The 20,604-nt window shown below is 37.6% G+C and overlaps 1 protein-coding gene across 2 annotated transcripts; it reads left to right on the top strand.

Moving 5' to 3' along the window:
• Positions 1 to 1,288: 1,288 nt before the first annotated feature.
• LOC121412286 lies at positions 1,289 to 15,114 on the top strand. 2 transcript variants are annotated; one of them, XM_041605182.1, is made up of 5 exons: positions 1,289 to 2,492; positions 3,684 to 3,886; positions 10,319 to 10,528; positions 12,633 to 12,841; positions 14,146 to 15,114. In XM_041605182.1, exons 3-5 carry the CDS (start codon positions 10,342 to 10,344, stop codon positions 14,515 to 14,517), a joined length of 768 nt encoding a protein of 255 aa, XP_041461116.1. In that variant the 5' UTR covers positions 1,289 to 2,492; positions 3,684 to 3,886; positions 10,319 to 10,341; the 3' UTR covers positions 14,518 to 15,114. Both variants share the same exon structure in this region; 1 of them encodes a protein (XP_041461116.1).
• The last annotated feature ends 5,490 nt before the right edge of the window (positions 15,115 to 20,604 follow it).

A 20,604-nucleotide genomic window follows, 5' to 3' on the forward strand; every position in this document is an offset into this window, starting at 1 on the left:
GATATTGAAACAGCATTAGCACCATAACATTCACCAAAAAAATCTTCGTCCAACTTTGTATTCAATAACACAATCTGAAAAGCGATGATTCTTGTGACTTTCAAAAATTTTCATTTTTAATTCAATCTTTGATTACTCATGCATGACTCAACCTATCAATCTCATTTTTTTTTCAGGAAAGAAATATATCTCAAAATTATTTTTGTTGTGTATACAGATATTCATTAATAAAATCCGACTCAAAATGGTGGGGAATTATTTATTTTCAGGCATGACATGTGAAAGCCTCAAACTTCTCATCAAAATCCCCAAATTGTGAAATGGCACGCAGACTAGGGGCATCATTTTTTTTTCAATCTGAAGATGACTGGCCGAAGTTTTTTTTCAAGAAAATCATATAGATCTATTTCTTTCAATTTTTTAATGAGAATTTTGGCAGACTTGTTCATAAAAATATATTGAACATTATCAGCTGTTTTTGTGAAATAAAAAGAAACTCGTGTTTAATCTTAAGTTAAATTGTTAGGTGCGGAGGGATCGGGCCCCATCAATATACACTTTGTTTCCCCAAAAATCTAATTATTCTTTTTTATTTCATTTAAGCAGTTACTTAATAAATTGTTTAATTTTGTTATATGTAGTTTGAGGAACATTTTATCGACTTTCTATGTTAATGAATTTACAATCGGTATTTAAAGGACAAGTCCATCCCAACAAAAGTTGATTTGAATAAAAAGAAAAAATCCAACAAGCATAACACTGAAAATTTCATCAAAATCGGATGTAAAATAAGAAAGCTATGACATTTGAAAGTTTTCGTTTAATTTCACAAAATAGTTATATGCACATCCAGGTCGGTATGCAAATGAGGGAACTGATGACACCACTCACTCACTATTTCGTTTGTATTTTATTATATGAAATATGAAATAGTTTAATTTTCTCCTCATTAATGAAACATATTTTTATTTCTCCCCGAACATGTGAAATTATTTATGGTTCAGTCAAGTTGGTTCTTACTGTCAAATCTGTAAAAATTGAAATATAATTCAAACAATAAAAAAATAATTAGTGAGTGACGGACATTATATTTTCTCTCATTTGCATGTGGCTAAATTGTGCATATAACTGTATATTTCGTGAAAAATAAGCGAAACTTTATGATGTCATATCTTTTACATCCGATTTTGATGCTTTATGCTTGTCTGATTTTTCTCTATTGATTTAAATCAACATTTCTCTGAGGTGGACTTGACCTTTAATTATACAATAGATCTACATGTATATATATATTGCGATGTCTATTTTTGTCTAAAATGGCTGACTATCATATACTTGTATGACATATTTGTGTGCTTTTAACCTGTTGCATCAGAACCAGAAAAAACAATCTTCCTGATCTAGTTTAATCCTGTATAAAAGTTGACGTACGCGGTCACGATTTACTCTCAATTCATTCTTCTTTTTTATAGGTTTACAAGGAGAATCAACAAGATACATTTATAACTGATAGTGAAGAAAAACAACCGCTTAAAACGCGCTTTAAGATCAAGATGAGTTCAACGAAAGTCAAAAGATCATCAGTGAAATTGATGCCTACCGAAGAAGCCACATTCAACGAAGGTCTGCACTTACCGGTTGGGAGCTGTCAAACTCTTCGGAAACTTTCAACTGCAGCAGTGAAGTTCTCTCCGTCGGTTCAAATCATTGAACATGAAGATGATATATACAACCTAGATGAGGTCGATTTAAACCCATCCTTCGAAACCTTGAAGAAGCGCAGGCTGACTGCCTTCCAGTCACAGCTTGAGGATTTCAAAAAAGTGGAGATTGCCAAATCATCAGTGCGGAGAACCCTTGGTCGCTTATCAAGTCTTCTTTGCGGTCTCTCGATCTTGATTACTTTATTCACTATATTTGATGTAGAAATGAGCTACAAGTGCGGCATGTCATTCAGAACAGGAGAAATGCTCAATACGACATGTTCTGCAATCCTGGCGATCAGATCCCCCATCTTCTTCAAATCTCTCATTTCACTGTGTTCGATCGGGATGTGCGTTGGTCTTTACGTTCACTATCACTTCCAGTGTCAGTATCTCATCGTAGTGCATCAGCTCCCTGTGAACTCGACAGTTCTGAGTTCCCCTCTCCGCAACAGTTTCCTGGCTGAACTGCTCCTCTGCTTCCTGCATATTCCACCATTCCTTGATAGATTCCTTCCAACTGAGCTACAACTGATATCTGTTCTGCGTCTCTATCTTACCGGGCGGTATATGAAAGAACATAATGCCACCATGAGGAGTAGATCGACCCGATTCCTGGCATCAGTGCTAAAAATAGAACTGACATCCAGCTATCTTGTCAAGACATTCTTTTTAAGACATCCTTTGGTCATGATCGTCCTCTGCTATCTGCTCAATATGTTTGGTTCTGGTTACCTAGTATTTGCCATGGATCGGTACAACAACCCGCTTCATCACAACACGTTCGAGGTAAAACTGTTTTTTTTTTCCTTTCCTGAGTGAATACATGTCACCATGATCAGATTCTCACGTCCCTTGTGTCATTTTTCTTTTCACTATTATAAATCATATATGTAATCATATATATAATTAGAACAATATCACTCCTTTATGTAGCTATTAACCAACAGAACCGATTCCGAACCGATTGGTAACTAGCATTGATGTATCTGCAGGGGCGTCGATCCATTTTTCAGATGGGGGGGGCAATATCATGAATCGGCTTTCCAAAGGCAAAAAAAACAAACACACACACACACCCTCACACACACATATATATATGTATGTATGTGACTCATCAGATAGAGACACATATCTCACCAACAAATTAATGCGAGCGCGAAGCGCGAGCTGAAAATTTTGATATTTCGATCTGAAAAAAAATGAGTTAAATGGACGTTTTTAATAAAGAACACGATAAATAAAATAAGATCCAACAAAAGATTATTGCAAATCGAAGCGGGAGTTCTTTTGGGGTTTAAATCTGAAAACGGGACGTTCTATTCACCTATTTAATCATGAAAAGTATGGGTTTTGGCTACAGAAATGCGAGCGCGAAGCGTGAGCTGAAAATTTTTATATTCCAATCTGAAAAGCGGACATTTTGAGCACGATTTTAAATAAAGAATCAGTTGCGTATCTCAATTTCGCTTGCTGATTTCTGTGTAACATTACTATGTTTTATTTTTTGCACATTCGGAATCATGGGGGGGCAAAACGATATGTTTCCCCCCCCCCCCAGGATCCACGTCTCTGTGTGTCTGGGATTAGTCCATTTGTTGGTTATAACTGCACCAAGTACTTTTTCATAACTTTGCAACTTTACTCTAGCTGTGACTGTGCACAAGTGCGTGCCTGCACACTAATGCGTGAGTTTCTGATGTTCAAACGCTTTTAAATCCTCATAAAGTATGCATGTGTTTGCGATAACATCAAATATTGGTAGAATTAGTTAAAAGTGATTGATTTTGGAAGAAACAGTTTTATACTGTCTTTTATACCTGTGCCTCGTAACTATGAAGTGATACACCCTCAAAATGAAATAGGAATATAATACCAACATAATGGAATTTCATATCATACCATCATGCATTTCTTCCCTTATTATATTGTACAGCAAATAATTCCACCATTTTCTCTGGCACATTTTTTCCCGACAAGGACACATTATGGATGCAAGCAGTTACCATGACAACGCTTGGTTTTGGTGATGTGACTCCAGACTCTTTGTTAGGCAGAGCAGTGGTGGCCTTTTCAGCAGTCTGTGGTATATTCCTCATGGCCCTCCTTATCAGCGTCATCCACGAAGGATTGCATCTTACTCAACAAGAAAAACGGATAATGGCATACGTGGGAGAGAATAGGTATAGCTCACTGGTTTTAAAGGGCTCAGTTGTAACCGAAATTCAATTGATTTGATACACAGTACTAAATAAAGCTGAAATGTTGCTATGCTATGTATATATCAAAATATAATAGATTTTTTTTTTCATTAAATGTTTATTGAATTGGTAAGGTCCAACACTGAAGAAAAGCTTCAAATACCATTCGTGCCGTGACATCATTAGCCAGTAATTGTTAGTGAGCTATCAAAAGGCTTTTGGAGTGTAGCTTTGCCAGACCAGGGGAGCGTTTCATGAAAGGACTTGTCGGACGTTTTATCTGACAAGTCCCATTTTATCCAACAGTTACTATAGTAACAGTACCCCTCAGTCAATCAGAATCACGGAAAGATGTCAGATCTGACAACTTGTCAGACAAAAATGTTGATGAAACGGTCCACAGGGGTCTGTTGCAGAAAGAGTTGCGTTTAAACGCAAGTCAAAAAATCAATCGCAAGTCCAAAATGCGCACTGTTAATTGGTTGAAAATCAAGTTGCACATGATTTTTAGAGTTGCGTTTGATTGCAACTCTTTCTGCAACGGGCCCCTGGGGCCAGAAAGTTTTGCAATCAATCGCAACTCCAAAAATCATGCGCAACTTCATTTTCAACCAATCAACAGCGCGCATTTAGGAATTGCAATTGATTTTTTTGACTTTCGTTTAAACGCAACTCTTTCTGCAACGGGCCCCTGGGAGCGTTTCATCAACGTATATAGTCATGATTCCGAAACTTTCGCATTTACCAAGTAGAAACTCTACAACGCACCAATTCCCTTGAAAATGCAAGTCAAATCACAACTAGCACCCTGATAGTTACATTGCTTCTCACTCAATCAAAATCAAAGAAATTAGTCAGGTCTTACAAGTTGTCGGATGAAAATAGGTAGTTTTCGCATTTACTACGAAGAAACTCTCTACAACGCACCAAATCCCTTAAAAATGCAAGTCAAATCACAATCGAGAGCTGGGAGGCGTTTGTCGAAAGTTGGTGGACCGGGACAGCATCGGAATCTTTGACTCTGGACAGCGAAATATGTGCAGTTGTTCGTCCGATGCAAATCTTCGGATGATCTGCTGTCCCAGTCCACCCACTTTCAACAAAATTATCTCAGCTCTCCATTATGATTTTACTTGTATTTTCAAAGGAATCGATGTGTTGTAGGGAGTTTCCCCTTATTAAATGCGAAAACTATTTATTGTCATCCGACAACTTTTCAGATCTGACTACTTTCTTTGATGTGGAAGCATTGTCACTATCAGGACCCTGGGGACGATTTTTTGTCTCACCTGCGAAGCAGAGTGAGACTATAGGCGCCGCTTTTCCGACGGCGGCGGCGGCGGCGGCGTCAACATCAAATCTTAACCTGAGGTTAAGTTTTTGAAATGACATCATAACTTAGAAAGTATATGGACCTAGTTCATGAAACTTGGCCATAAGGTTAAGCAAGTATTACTGAACATCCTATTAAAGTTTCATGTCACATGACCAAGGTCAAAGGTCATTTAGGGTCAATGAACTTAGACCATGTTGGAGGATCAACATCGAAATCTTAACCTGAGGTTAAGTTTTTGAAATGTCATCATAACTTGGAAAATATATGGACCTAGTTCATGAAACTTGGACATAAGGTTAATCAAGTATCACTAAATATCCTGCATGAGTTTCACGTCACATGACCAAGGTCAAAGGTCATTTAGGGTCAATGAACTTTGGCCGAATTGGGATATCTGTTGAATTCCCATCATAACTTTGAAAGTTTATGGATATGATTCATGAAACTTGGACATAATAGTAATCAAGCATCACTGAATATTTTGTGCAAGTTTCAGGTCTCATGATTAAGGTCAAAGGTCATTTAGGGTCAATGAACTTTGGCCGAATCGGGGGTATCTGTTGAATTACCATCATAACTTTGAAAGTTTATTAGTCTAGTTCATTAAACTTGGACATATGAGTAATCAAATATCACTGAACATCCTGTGCGCGTTTCAGGTTACATGACCAAGGTCAAAGGTCAATGAACTTTGGCCGAATTGGGTTTATCTGTTGAATTACCATCAAAACTATGAAAGTTAATGGATTTTATTCATGAAACTTGTACATAAGAGTAATCAAGTATCACTGAACATCCTGTGCGAGTTTCAGGTCACATGATCAAGGTCAAAGGTCATGTATGGTCAATGAACTTTGGCCATGTTGGGGTTTTTTGTTGAATAACCATCATATCTCTGTAAGTTTATTGGTCTCGTTCATAAAAAGTGGACATAAGAGTAACCATGTATCACTGAACATCTTGTGCGAGTTAGAGTAGTATTCAAAGTCAGCACTGCTGCTATATTGAACCGCGTGATGCAGGTGAGACGGCCAGAGGCATTCCACTTGTTTTTGACAGGGTGCTAGTTTATTTTGACAAGCAAAAAAAACAAACAGAAAAACTAGGTTTTCAATACAAAATGAAGGTCCTTTTGCCGGTCACGGGAAATCTGACAAGCAAAGAAAGGGTTTTGCTACAAAATGAAGGGATTTGGGTCCAGAGAAATTGGACAAGCAACAACAAAAAATGGTTTTCTCGAAAAAGAAAGGTCATTTTGGAGTAAATTTCTGCCATTTAGCATACCTACTAGATTTCCAGGGGTTGCTGCCTATGGAGAGTAACACACGCAAGGGAAATCTTGGGGTGCTTCAGCACAGCAACCCCCGCTTCCCAGGGCATGTTTACTATGGAGACACTCAGTCGGATAAAACGTCAGACAAATTCTTTCATGAAACGTTCTCCATGTCCCTGTCTCGTGTTTAGACCAGACCACCTGTTAACAAGTTATAACACTGAAAATTTCATCAGCATGGGATGTAAAATAAAAAAAGATAATTTGAATTTTCACTCAATTTCATAAAATGGTCATAGGCATATGTAAATGAGATGATCGATAACATCACCCACTCGCAATTTCTTTTGTATTCTATTAAATAAAATATGAAATATTCTAATTTCCCCTTCGCCAGGTAAAACACAATTTTATTCCCCCTTGCGATGAATATGTAAATGGTTCGATCAAGAGGTCTTAATTCTCAAATTTGTAAAATTTCAAATTATTGTATAATTCAATCAAAAGATATGAATAATAATAATATAGGATTTGTATAGCGCACGTATGTTAAGGCCCTAAACCGCAAATCGCCGCCTAAGCTTGTAGAAAAAAAGTATTTTTGAAACGAAGGACCTTGGATGAGTGGTTTCACTCCCCTGGCAACATTTAGTATTAAAGTTTGAAAATTTTTGAAAATAAGCTACTATTACTATTACTACTACCACTACTACTACTACTACTCCTACTACTATACTACTACTACTACTACTACTCCTACTCCTACTACTACTCCTACAGTACTACTACTACTAAAACTACTACTACTACTACTCTTACTGCTACTACTACTACTCTTACTGCTACTACTACTTCTACTACTGCTACTCCTACTACTACTACTACTACTCCTACTCCTACTACTACTCCTACTACTATTACTACTACTACTAATAAAACTACTACTACTACTACTCTTACTGCTACTACTACTTCTACTACTGCTACTCCTACTACTACTCCTACTACTACTCCTACTATACTACTAATAAAACTACTACTCCTACTCCTACTACTACTAAAACTACTACTACTACTCTTACTGCTACTACTACTACTACTACTACTACTAAAACTACTACTACTACTACTCTTTCTGCTACTACTACTACTACTACTACTACTACTACTACTACTAATACTACTACTACTACTACTACTACTACTCTTACTGCTACTACTACTTCTACTATACTGCTACTCCTACTACTACTACTACTACTACTACTACTACTCCTACTCCTACTACTACTAGGGGAGAATTAGGGATACACAAAAAAAAACACACAAAAAACGGCACTATGTACAGCCCAAGTTGCCCAACTCCCACCATAACCAAGAGTCCAAATCCAACAAACAAGAAGAACAATAATGATAGCCTTTTAGGGCCCCATGGGAGACCAACTTTATGTTGAATGAGCACCCTGGTAAAATATTTAAATAAATAAACAAATAAATAAATACGTGTATCAACAAAGGGATCAACAACAACATTTCTCATAAAAATGAGATCAGCGCCCTAGTTCTAATTCCTCACTCTTCAACCTCTATCCTTCTGCGATTTATGTTTGCCGCCCTCTGTGTTCACGCCTCTTACGCGCACACGGTCCTTGTTAATATTCTTCATGGTTAGGCGGCAATTTGCGGTTTAGGTGCAATTTGCGGTTTAGGGCCTTAACAGACGTTTCCACCTTGCTAGGTGCTCAAGGCGCTCCTCCGGCTAAGCTAGTCTACCGATTCTGGTGCGCGCAGCTTTTTGAGGAATTACTTCCTGCCGGTACCCATACCTCACCTGAGTCGAGTGCAGCACAGGATAAATTTCTTGCTGGAGGAAAACACGTCATGGCTAGGATTCAAACCCACGACCCTCTGAAAGGCTAGACTCAGAACCACGACGCGAGTGGCGTCACCGACTCTCTAATTTGCAGATCACCGAGTTGTTCATAGGCCCATAACTACTTTTTGACAAATAACTTTATTTGTTTATTATTAATTCACGTTTTGTTTAAAAACAACAGGGTTGTCCCGCGTTCGAGCCAATTAGCCAGCTTTTCCAGGGTGCCCTATCGAATGAACGTACATATAAAATGAGAAAACTATGATGAATAGTGATAAAGGTTTTTATAGAAAAATCATGTGAACTAAGTATGAAAATGAAGAGATGATATTTAATACAAAGACAAATAACATTACTACACGTAAAAAAATAGAACACAAAATATATGATAAGACTGGAGTCTGGACTGGACTAGATGTGTATAAATAAGCGAAACTTTAGATATTCCTAACTTTCTTATTTTGCCCGATTTGATGAAATTTTATTTGTTCAAACAATATATTCTGCGGTGGATTTTACCTTAAAGGATAACCTGTCAGTTTTTCCATGTGTTGTTAATCCATGGGATTCAACTTGAATTTTGATTGGAGGTCGGGTTATCTTTAACGAAAGGATGGGTGCAATTTTCCTATTGGTGTTAGAAGCTATCCTTTATTAAGAGGCAACTAATCAAGTGTTGAGCTGGTAATAAAAAAATATTTTTGATGGATTTTCACCAAACCATCTCGGATAAGATTATTTTTCCCAGCTTTATTGTGATCCCGGGATAAAGAATGTCCCCTTTACTGATGGGCACACACCACTAACTATTTCCCCATAGACTCATGTGTTAAAAATGAGATTTGAAAAAAATCGCAAAAATAAGTCTTAATACCCGGTAATCACATCATCCACACCTTTATCATTTGGTAGTTCATCCAATATCCTTCAAACGTTAAATATATGAAAAGGTGTTTTTCAGGTTTTTTCGCACTACAGGGGTTCAAACCAAGACTACGTGCAAACTTGGTTGCAGCCACAGTGCTCACAGGGTTTCTTGGGCAACTAATCAAGTTCCCATAAAACCCAGCATTGACAAATTACTGCTCTCCTATGGGACTGAACAGATCCAGTAGTAATCCCTCTCTATGCCTATATGAAAAAAATATTCAGATATGCACCGTTGATTTTATATGAATATTTTTCCAACCATTACATCATTTTATCTAAAGGGGATTCCCGAAATTGCCGGATCCTATATGTTGTGTGCGTACTGATTGAATATGAGAGGGCTCGCATTACAGCATAACATGTCAAAGAGCGCACTCTGCTGGCATCGTTTTCAGGAAATCAATGTGATTATTCGAAAGTGATTTTCATAAAATCAAGGGTGCATATTCTCACAGCGTTTTTCTGTATTTTATAAATAAACATTAAGAGGGATAATTAGTGGGGGGTTTGTTTATTGGATCCTAGACGGAACAGCAGTTGGTTCAAGACATATATATATATATATATATATATATATATATATATATATATAATATATATATATATATATATATATCTATGGTTCAAGATTAGTGGTAGCCCGGGAAACCCAGCTAAAAGCCCAGCACTATTAAGATCAATAACTCTGCATTAGTACAAGCAGATGATCTGAAGTCAAACGATGTATTTTAATATCGGTAGTTGAAATATTTTTTTTTCCAAAACACTTGAAACCGATGATAGCGTGGGACGAAAGCGTGTAAGGTCACCATGGTCACAATATTCACCACGAGAGTCATACTACATGGGCAGAAGGTATGCAGTCTATTGTTCTATTATATATCCAAACATTCATCCCTCTTAATGCATCTCTTCTTTTCTATTCGTATTATCACCCCCCCCCCCTCCCCGTCCTCTCTCTTCCCCTCCCTCCCATCTCCCCTTTTTTAACTCCTCTAGACCACAGCAAGCGATATAAAGAAATGGCTGCTCGGTGTATCCAGGCGACCTGGCGTTTGTATCGTTGGCATAGACACGACAAAGCTACCCTTACCAAGTTTCAGTTTTGCCTTTCAAAGCTTGGTCTCGTTCATCCCAAAACACACCTCACCAACCAACTATACGCGGCTCTGTTCCACTGGCGAGAGATCAAAAAAAGCAAGACACCGGGTACGGAAAATAGAAATATGTCTGATAATCTTGTTAATGAATTTATCTTAATTTAATGTTTTTTATACTCACGGTTAAGACTGGGCATGATGCTCCACCCTTCTCTGGACATATTTGACATATGATTAAGCTGGGATGACGAGTCATGTTCATAATCATCTTGCGATGTGTAAATCCTACTTTGTCGGAATCAACATTCTTCAAGTACTAGTTTTTAGTAACCCGGATTTCATGATCTTTTTCCCCAGAGCGTTGTAGTTCTTGAATAGTAACTGATATAAGAGTACTCTTTTGACTATAGGCGCCGCTTTTCCGACGGCGGCGGCGGCGTCAACACCAAATCTTTACCGAAGGTTAAGTTTTTGAAATGACAGCATAACTTAGAAAGTATGTGGACCTAATTCATGAAACTTAAACATAAGGTTAATCAAGTATTACTGAACATCCTGCATGAGTTTCACGTCACATGACCAAGGTCAAAGGTCATTTAGGGTCAACGAACTTTGGTCAAATTGGGGGTATCTGTTGAATTACCATCATAACTTTGAAAGTTTATGGATCTGATTCATGAAACTTGGAAATAATAGTACTCAAGTATAACTGCAAATCTTGTGCAAGCTTCAGGTCGCATGATTAAAGTCAAAGGTCATTTAGGGTCAATGAACTTTGGCCACATTGGGGTATTTGATGAATTTCAGGTCACATGATCAAGGTCAAAGGTCATGTAAGGTCAATGAACTTTGGCCAAGTTTTGGGGGGGGCATTTGTTGAATTACCATCATAACTTTGAAAGTTTATTGGTCTAGATCATAAAACTGGGACATAACAGTAATCAATTATCACTGAACATCCTGTGCGAGTTTCAGGTCACCTTTCAAAGTTTATAGATATAGTGTATAAAATGTGGATATAGGGGTAATCAAGTATCACTGACAAGTTTTAGGTCACATGATCAAGGTCAAATGTCAATGAACGTAGTATTGTATCATTATATGAATGGTGTTTTTTGTGAATAATTATTTTATAGTAGTTTTCAAAGTCAGCACTGAGCATGCTATGTGGAATCGCGTGATGCAGGTGAGACCGCCAGAGGCATTCCACTTGTGTTTATCCTAGGCAACTTGTTTTAGCTATAGGCCTACATGTTTTCCATAGACTTGATTGACAAACATTTAACCTACTTGGCATAAATGAAATAACTATATCGAAATGTAATCGGAAATTTGATCCTCGGGTAAAATAAAAGTGACTTGGTCTCAGCTCATCTCTCCTTTTTAGAAATTTATTTGCCATAAGTTATTGGCGTTATAAATAATTGTTACGCAGATCTAACTGCTGAAATTAAACTTGGTATGCTTGGGGTATGTCGGCAAAGAGTCGGTAGTATTCAGCACTTTATACAGGTACATGTTCACACCTAAATTGTTGGGCAACATACTACTTTCCACTGGGTTGGGTAAATAATGTTGGTAAATCTATAGTCTGGGCAATTCAAATGAGCAAAGTTATTACCCAATTATTAGTTTTTATTACCCTATTTGGGCAGATTTTGACCAATAGCTGTGTGGACAGTCAGTTGCCCAGGGTTGGTTAAAGGCTGGGCATTTTTGCCCAATTATTTGAGAGTGCAGGTACATGTAGGAAAGCACAAGGCATGAGAAAAGGACCACGTGGGTGTTTCATAAAGCTGTTCGTAAGATAAGAGCGACTTTAAGAACGACTGGTGATCCTTTCTTTTGGTAAATGGTATATTCATTGGCGATGGTTAAGCGCGCGCGTAAGAAAGGATCATCAGTCGTTCTTAAAGTCGCTATAACTTACGAACAGCTATATGAAACGCCCCCAAGAATGAAGCATCACATGAAATTAGTAAAATCCATCAACGAATAACAGAGTAATGGATTATAAAATATCCATATTGTGACGTCAGATGCATTTTGTACTCACCATAAAAAATATGATTTAATTATATACATGTATATTATTTCATAAAACCATCAATGATAAAATGATATCACTCACCGCGAACCACTAAATGATTGAACTTTGCGGAATTTCATATTAATGCATGACATTCGGGGCATCTTCTCTCATTCTATCTTAGATGAAACGTGGGTGAAGGATTTTGTAGCCGACAATACCGCTCTCATGTTGACCGATGTACTCAGGAAAATGGATAATATCGAGGACATGTTGATGGATCCTTCATCGGGGGAGAAACCGAAAGAAGAATATCAAGATGATGATGATGATGATGGTGGTGGTGGTGGGAACACCTTACAGGTCACCAATGATGATGACGACGAACCAGTTGTAAGTTATTTCACAATCAAATCAAACTAAGGATTTTATAAGGTGTGAATGCATAGAAAAGTATATTCCGGTCCTCGTGTCATAAACGCTTGCAACTTACGGTAAATTTTTCATTATCGCAACTTTCATGGAATCCTAGATTGCGATTGCTAGCTGCTGAGTTCTGTCACCATGGTAGTTGCAATAGTTGTAAGTTGGTTAGGGCTTCCACCAGGAGGCAGCGGACAAGGGGGTACCGTCTCCATGTGAACCCCCCCCCAAAAAAAAAAAAAAAATAGAGAGAGAAAAGGGAAAGGAAAGAATGATAAAATAGTATTAAATTAATAAGAGGCGTCTGGTTCAAATAACCCCATGCATATTTAACATTGCCTGTCAATTGAGGGGAAACAATGCCATTGCCTTGTGATTGTCACCACCCCCCCCCAAAAAAAAAAAAAAAAAATCACGCCAGCACAACTTGCAGTCACACATATATAAAAAGAGTTACTGTTTAGAAATAAAGCATCGCTTGAATAATAACGCTCAAATTGAGTGATTTCCTGCGAATTTTCCTGCGATATTCCCTGATTATAGCATGGATGTCTCACTAACATTGTCTTGATTATAGCTACATTTCCTTTCATATCATGTACGAGAATTTTTATTAAGATTAAACTTGATTTGAAAAGTAATATGGTTCTCTGACCCAATATTTAATCAATAAACGTAGAACCTAATTGTGTCTACCAGAACTATGTAAATAGTCATATATTTACATTTTCAAAATTAAGAAGTTTGTTACTAAACAAATTACAGAATTTTCCTATTAGTAGTCTTTTTATGTCATTTAATTATTTTTTTTTCTTTCTTTTTTAAACAAGTGCACACCTAGTTACCAATAATGCATACAGCATTTCCATTTATTTGAAAGCAAGATAAAAGAGCTTTGTAGATTAAATGCTTTGCTGACGGGCATAGGTGCCGCTGCCGGGGATCGAACTCCGGACTTTCCATGTTATAGCCAGGCGCCTTAGACCACTCGGCCACGGCACCTCTACGATATTACGATACTTTGTTACGATAGGAACTATCATTAAAGCCTAGGTATCGATTAACCACAATATCACAATAGTGGCAAAATAACCATAAACCAAACTAATTTTATACATGAAACATGCCCCAAGAAATGAATCACTTTTCCTGTCATTAGTTTCTCAGACATTGAGATAACTCAACCTTTAAATAAAATGATCGTGATCGGTAATTTGGTTAAAGAAGTTAAGGTAATAACCCGGCCATTTGCTGTTTTGTTTATATCAATTCAGAAAAAGACTGGATCTGAAATACACGACACAGTAGACGTCCCGTCTTCCCGTCAGATACCAACTGCATGGGCAGAACCATCGCCTTGTCCGCACCCACCCTACCCGCTCCCACACCCTGTCATCACTGTCCAAGGACCGGACGAACCATCTGAAACAGCACATCCTGGAGCAATGGCCGGTTCAAAGACCACATCCTCAGCGGTTCTTCGCCGCATCACAGAAGCAGAACTGAAAGTTGACAAAATGTATCGGGATATGCGGAAAGAACTTTCAGATATAAAGACATTCCTTCAAAGAGCAGATGGTGTTGCGTTGATGATGATAACGGTTGATGTCTTTTACTTGGATTCTATAATGTTAGCATCACCATGAATTGACTTGTCGTCCGATTGCAATCTATATTGTGGACGAATTGTATCTGAAAATTGTTTTAAAGCTTATTCAGCTAATGCAAGTAGGTCTGTTGGATCTAGGTCTGATAACACTGTCGTCTAAAACTCGCATCCTGGAATCAAATGCAGTTGGCCCTACCTCTACATCAGGAATAGCATATGTAGTACTAATCAACTGCGAGGAATAAAAATGATCCGCTTGACAGTTGCTTCAACCACAATAAAGAGATTCGTATTTCACGACGGTGCTTTTACGATGATGAAACTGACGATTGGGGATGAAGTATCTGTGCTTACTACAACCCTGAGGTTTCGTCCGTCCTCAGCGTCGTGCTGAATATGACAGCATGGCATAGACATTTGTTGCATGATACCTTTTTTCAATATGTCAATGCGAGTACGTCATTTCGTAACAATCGAAACGATTAATTCGCTGGACGGAACACTATAGGGCTCACAGGCCTAATTCATTTCCCATAGACTCCTGTATTAAAGTGGCACTCAAAAATAATTCATACAAAATAAGGAGGAAATTCGAGGGTTGAATGTTTACTACCAGTGGATAGGATAAATGTCTGACATTCCATATCTGACCAGAAAAGGGTACCTCGACCGGCTCATTTTAAAAATATCATTTATGAAGACTACACCTGACGGGACCAAATTCATCACTTGAGAGAGTAAAATGACCCTAATTCTTCCGTCAGTAAAAATATAGTTCCATAGTGGTGATATATGTTTCCAATTTGGAAAAAGTAAGTTCAGTAGGTAACCTCCCTCGAAGCAGTGTTAGATTGTCAGTCATATTCATTCATTTTTGTCAATCAGCAATATCAAATTTAAAAAATGAGCAATGGGTTGGGTCGAATGGATATCTTTTGCATGCCAGTTGTGATTAGGCCCGTGCAACCTATATAACACCCAACTGGTCAGCCGTCGTCGCAGCATCCGTCGTCCAATATGAAAACTCGCTATTATACCGTTGCTCTGACGAAATACCTTTAATCTTGACGGTTTCGTCGTAGATTGTTAGTTCACACGGGGGAAAGATAACAAAAATTGCCGTGTTTTCAGGAGTAATCTATTTATACCTGAAGTTTGTCTTGGCAATTAGGGTGTAATCAATAGAATGTCGAGATATGATACATAATCAGCATCGCATCTGGACCAGGAACTGTAACATGAAATTAATCAATCAGGATATTTTTTAGCAACACAACCGTCTACCGATCGGGGGCGATTATGTTACCTTCGTACTCTACCAGTTCATCAAAATACTTTTTGTGACGTCAGTACAATTTTCGAAATTCAATAATATTCCCCATCTATTCCTTACTGCGTATGTGTTTTATTAAGACGTTTGCAATCCTGTCTAAAAGGTATTGAAGATTTTTGTCTGTGGTTTTCATTAACTTGTTTCTTCTAAGCCAATCAGATGCAGGGACTTAAAGGTGAATGCCACCGATTATGCTTATCATGAAACGCTCGAAAGTTGTACTTTCATTTTAAGTTCGAATTCAGAGTCCGCAGGTCAATGATAACAACTCATTAAATATGCGAGTTGGTTTCCGCATGATAACTGATGAAATATTCAACGGATTTAAAAAAAGATTGGGTGTGTAGGTAGATGACACCAAAAATACAGGCTAAGTTCAAATTCGGAGTCCGCAGGTCAAAGGTCACAGCTCATTAAATATGCGAGTTGGTTTCCGCATGATAACTTTGGAAATGTTCACCAGATCCCTCACCAGATATTAAAAATGTTTTGTGTCTGGGTAGATGACACCAAAATACAGTCAGGTCACATCAAATGACCTGACTCATATCTTTTGTCAGAGATTATTATGGAAAGGGTGAGTTTTTAGGTCAAATGTCTAAATTTGTCCTAAACCCAAGAAAGAATAGTTTGCATTGATTGATTGATTGATTGATTGATTGATTGATTGATTGATTGATTGATTGATTGATTGATTTGATTGATTGATTGATTGATTGATTGATGCAAGTCACCATAAAATATATGTACACTAGCATTAAAAACAACAGGCTTGCACAGGATAACCCACGAAACCTATTTCCAGTGGGGTCCTCGACATGTATAGAATTATGATAAAATGTAAACTATTTACACAAAGAAAAAAAATCGGAATTTGTTATCAGCAATAAATAAGATATACAGATGATACAAGAATAATATCAGACGAAAGGAAGAAAAAGAAGAAGAACGAAGAAGGAGGAGGAATAGAAGAATAAAGAGAAGAATTACGGAAGAAAAAGGATGAGAAAGAAAAAGAACAAGGAGAAGAACAACATCAAAAAACCGCAACAACAACAAATAACAAAACGAAAAGGAGAACAGGCAATTAAGGTGTAATTAATAGAATGTCGAGATATAATACTTAATTGGCATCGAGACCAGGAACTATAACGTGATATTAATTGATCAAGATATTTTTAACACAATCGTAATACCGATTGGGGCGATTGGGTTACCCATTGGGTTTCCCCCTCCAAGCACATGTCCTGAATATACTTTTTGTGTCGTTAGCACAATTTTCATGTTTACGTCAAAATTCAAAATATTCCCCATCTATTCCTCTCCGCGTCGGCGTTTTATTATTACAAAAAGGTTGATTAATATGTTTATTTTATCATTATTTGCAAGGTTTTAGAATTAGGGAAACGATATAATGTGATAACAAGTGGAATGCCTCTGGCCGTCTCACCTGCATCACGCGATTCAACATAGCAGCAGTGCTGACTTTGAAAACTACTATAACTCACACAAGATGTTCAGTGATACTTGGTTACTCTTATTTCCATGTTTTATGAATTAGACCAATACACTTACAGAGATAAGATGGTAATTCAACAAATACCCCCAATGCGGCCAAAGTTCATTGATCTCACATGACCTTTGACCTTGATCATGTGACCTGAAACTTGCACAGGATATTCAGTGATACTTGATTACTCTTATGTCCAAGTTTCAAAAGTCAGATCAATAAACTTGCAAAGTTATGATGGTAATTCAACAGATACCCCCATTATGGCCCAAGTTCATTGACCTTTGACCTTGGTCATGTGACCTAAAATGCGTACAGGATGTTCAGTGATACTTGATTACTCTATGTCCAAGTTTTATGAACTAGGCCAACATACTTCGAAAGTTATGATAGTAATTCAACAAATACCCCCCAATTCGGCCAAAGTTCATTGACCCTAAATGACCTTTGACTTTGATCATGTGACCTGAAACTTGCACAGGAATCAGTGGCGTAACTATGGGGGGGCACGTGCCCCCCCCCCCCCATCGGCTGGCCAAACAAAAAACGGGGAAAAAGAGGGAAAAGGGAAGAGAAACGTAGTGGGGGAAAGAAGAAATTGTTGTTTATCATAGTGTTATATTATATTATGTTATATAACATACATGACATAGAAGCATTTTTTTCAAAACTTAATGAAACATTATTTGCTTAATTGTGTCTTCATTGTTCCTGGTGCTCGCATAGACCTTTTAACGAGATATATAACCTGCTGTACTAAAGCCTCCCGTTTTCATATCAATATACAACAAAATAATATATTTCCTCGCAACTAGAGATATTATTGTTTTAAGTAGTGATATATTCTTCTTTTTCATGACTACTGAAAGTTATTGCCCTACTTTAAGGTCTTAATATAAAACATTTCCTGTCCGTGCTAACGTTCGCATTAGTGGATTGGTGAGATTTCTGCTCTTCATGAACTCCTAAAATCAGTCCTTGAAATGTCTTTTTTTCTGATCTGAATATCAAAAAATTTTAGTTCGCGCTGGCATAATTTGGTTAGTAAAATACGTGGGGTCTTAGTGAATTCCTACAAACAAGCCTTGGAATGCCCCTCTTCATGTCTGAATTTCCTAGATTTTCAGCTCGCGCTTCGCGCCCGCAGTATTTCATTAGTGAGATGCGCATAATAATCATGATTACAATGACTTCAAAAAGTGCTCCATGTGTTTAGATGTAATTCTAACAAAATCAGCAAGCGTTTGGCACTCGCATTAGATGACTATGGTGAGATATGTATACTCTGACTTAATGGATTCGTAACTATAGTCCTTACAATATCCATGTTTGTGGTCAATATTTACAAAAATTTCAAACTCGCGCTTCGCGCTCGCATCATTTGGTAAGTCAAATACGTAGGGTCTTAGAGAATTCCTACAAACAACCCTTAGAATGCCCCTCTTCAGGTCTATATTTCCTAAATATTCAGCTCGCGCTTTTGCGCTTGCAGTATTTGATTAGTAAGATGCGTATGATAATCAGATTATATGACTACAAAAGGTGTTTCATGACTGTGTTTAGATGTAATTCTAACAAAATCAGCAAAGGATGGCAATAGCATTAGATGACTATGGTGAAATATTTATACTCTTAATGGATTCTAAAATATAATCCTTAAAATTTCATTGTTTAGGGTCAGTATATACAAAAATTTTAGCTCGCATTGTTTGTTTAGCGAGACAGTTAAGTATCATGATTACAAAACTATTCGCTTATAATGTCAATTTTTAGCCCTCAATATAAAAAATGTTCAGCTCGCGCTTCGCGCTCGCATTATTTAATCAGTGAGATACATATCCGTTTGATGGCACTGCATGTCCTTAAAATATCTCTATTAGGTCATTACCTGACAACTGAGCGCGCTCCCTAAGTGACCCGAAATTTTTGCTGGTGTCCCCCCCCCCCCCCCCATGCCGTGACCCACGGTACGCCACTGCACAGGATGTTCAGTGATACTTGATTACTATTATGTCCAAGTTTCACGAATCAGATCCAAAAACTTTTAAAGTTTTGATTATGATTCAACAGATACCCCCAAATCGGCCAAAGTTCATTGACCCTAAATGACCTTTGACCTTGGTCATGTGACGTGAAACTCATGCAGGATGTTTGGTGATACTTGATTAACCTTATGTCCAAGTTTAATGAACTAGGTTATGATGACATTTCAAAAACTTAACCTCAGGTTAAGATTTTGATATTGATTCCCCCAACATGGTCTAAGTTCATTGACCCTAAATGACCTTGGTCATGTGACATGAAACTCTAATAGGATGTTCAGTAATACTTGATTAACTGTATGGCCAAGTTTCATGAACTAACACTGTTACCTATTCATCTTAACATTTGTTGGAATAATAAATCACTTTTTGAGCATGTTTTGTATTGGATTCCTAAAAGTAGTATTTTGTCCGTGTTGGTACATGATGGGTGTCGGGCGTGAATCCAGGATTTTTTGTGTAGGGGTTCTATATTTTCCGAATATTTGACAACCCCCCCCCCAAAAAAAAAAAAGAAGAAGAAAGAATAGAAAAGGGGGTCATCACTATAACATCGAGGGCATTTGGATTCCAGGCAAATGAGACAAGCAACAAAAAAAGGGTTATTGCTCATTCATACGGGGTGCGTCCGCGTCTTTCACCCCCCCCCCCCCCCCTCCTGGTCCGCGCATTGGTACAGACCAGCTTGTCCGATGATGCAACTCCCAGTTGTTCTTCATCTACTCCTGATGTAGTCTTGAACCAAGATCTCGCGCTTTGCTGTTTATTCCTATCGAAAACGGCTACCAACGAGTCGACTATCATCAAGACATTTTCTCATTTAAGAAACTTTAAGGGGAATCCAGCCTTGGTCATCAAATTTTGTGTAAGAAAGGAGAAATGAATGAAACAGAATGGTGAAAGTTTAAAGTAAATCAGACAAACAATAAGAAAGTTATGGCTGCCTTAAAATTGAGATCCCTAAGACTATGTAGATTTCAAATTGGCAACTGGGTAAGTCAATTATGACAAGGAAAAAAGGGCAACTTTCCCATAGGCCATGCATTTAATTATCAGGGATAATGGGCCAATAATATAAATATAACCCAGGTAGTATGTTGTTTTATGTGCTCATGAAAGAAAAAAATAGTTTGAAATAACACTTGTGAAAAAAAATGACAATTTAGCCATTTTGTGTATTGGAGTACATGGAAGAGTAGTCCTTGCCTTACATAACATATGCAGCCAATTTGAAGTCTC

This window comes from Lytechinus variegatus, chromosome 3, assembly GCF_018143015.1.
Source record: "Lytechinus variegatus isolate NC3 chromosome 3, Lvar_3.0, whole genome shotgun sequence".
Classification (NCBI taxonomy): Eukaryota; Metazoa; Echinodermata; class Echinoidea; order Temnopleuroida; family Toxopneustidae; genus Lytechinus; species Lytechinus variegatus.

Bases quoted from the DNA above. Each gene is read 5' to 3' on its own strand.
- LOC121412286 (XM_041605182.1), top strand. From the start codon at position 10,342: ATGGCTGCTCGGTGTATCCAGGCGACCTGGCGTTTGTATCGTTGGCAT. The intron at 10,529-12,632 runs GTACGGAAAATA...ATTCTATCTTAG, and splicing joins CAAAAAAAGCAAGACACCGG to ATGAAACGTGGGTGAAGGAT. The intron at 12,842-14,145 runs GTAAGTTATTTC...ATATCAATTCAG, and splicing joins ATGATGACGACGAACCAGTT to AAAAAGACTGGATCTGAAAT.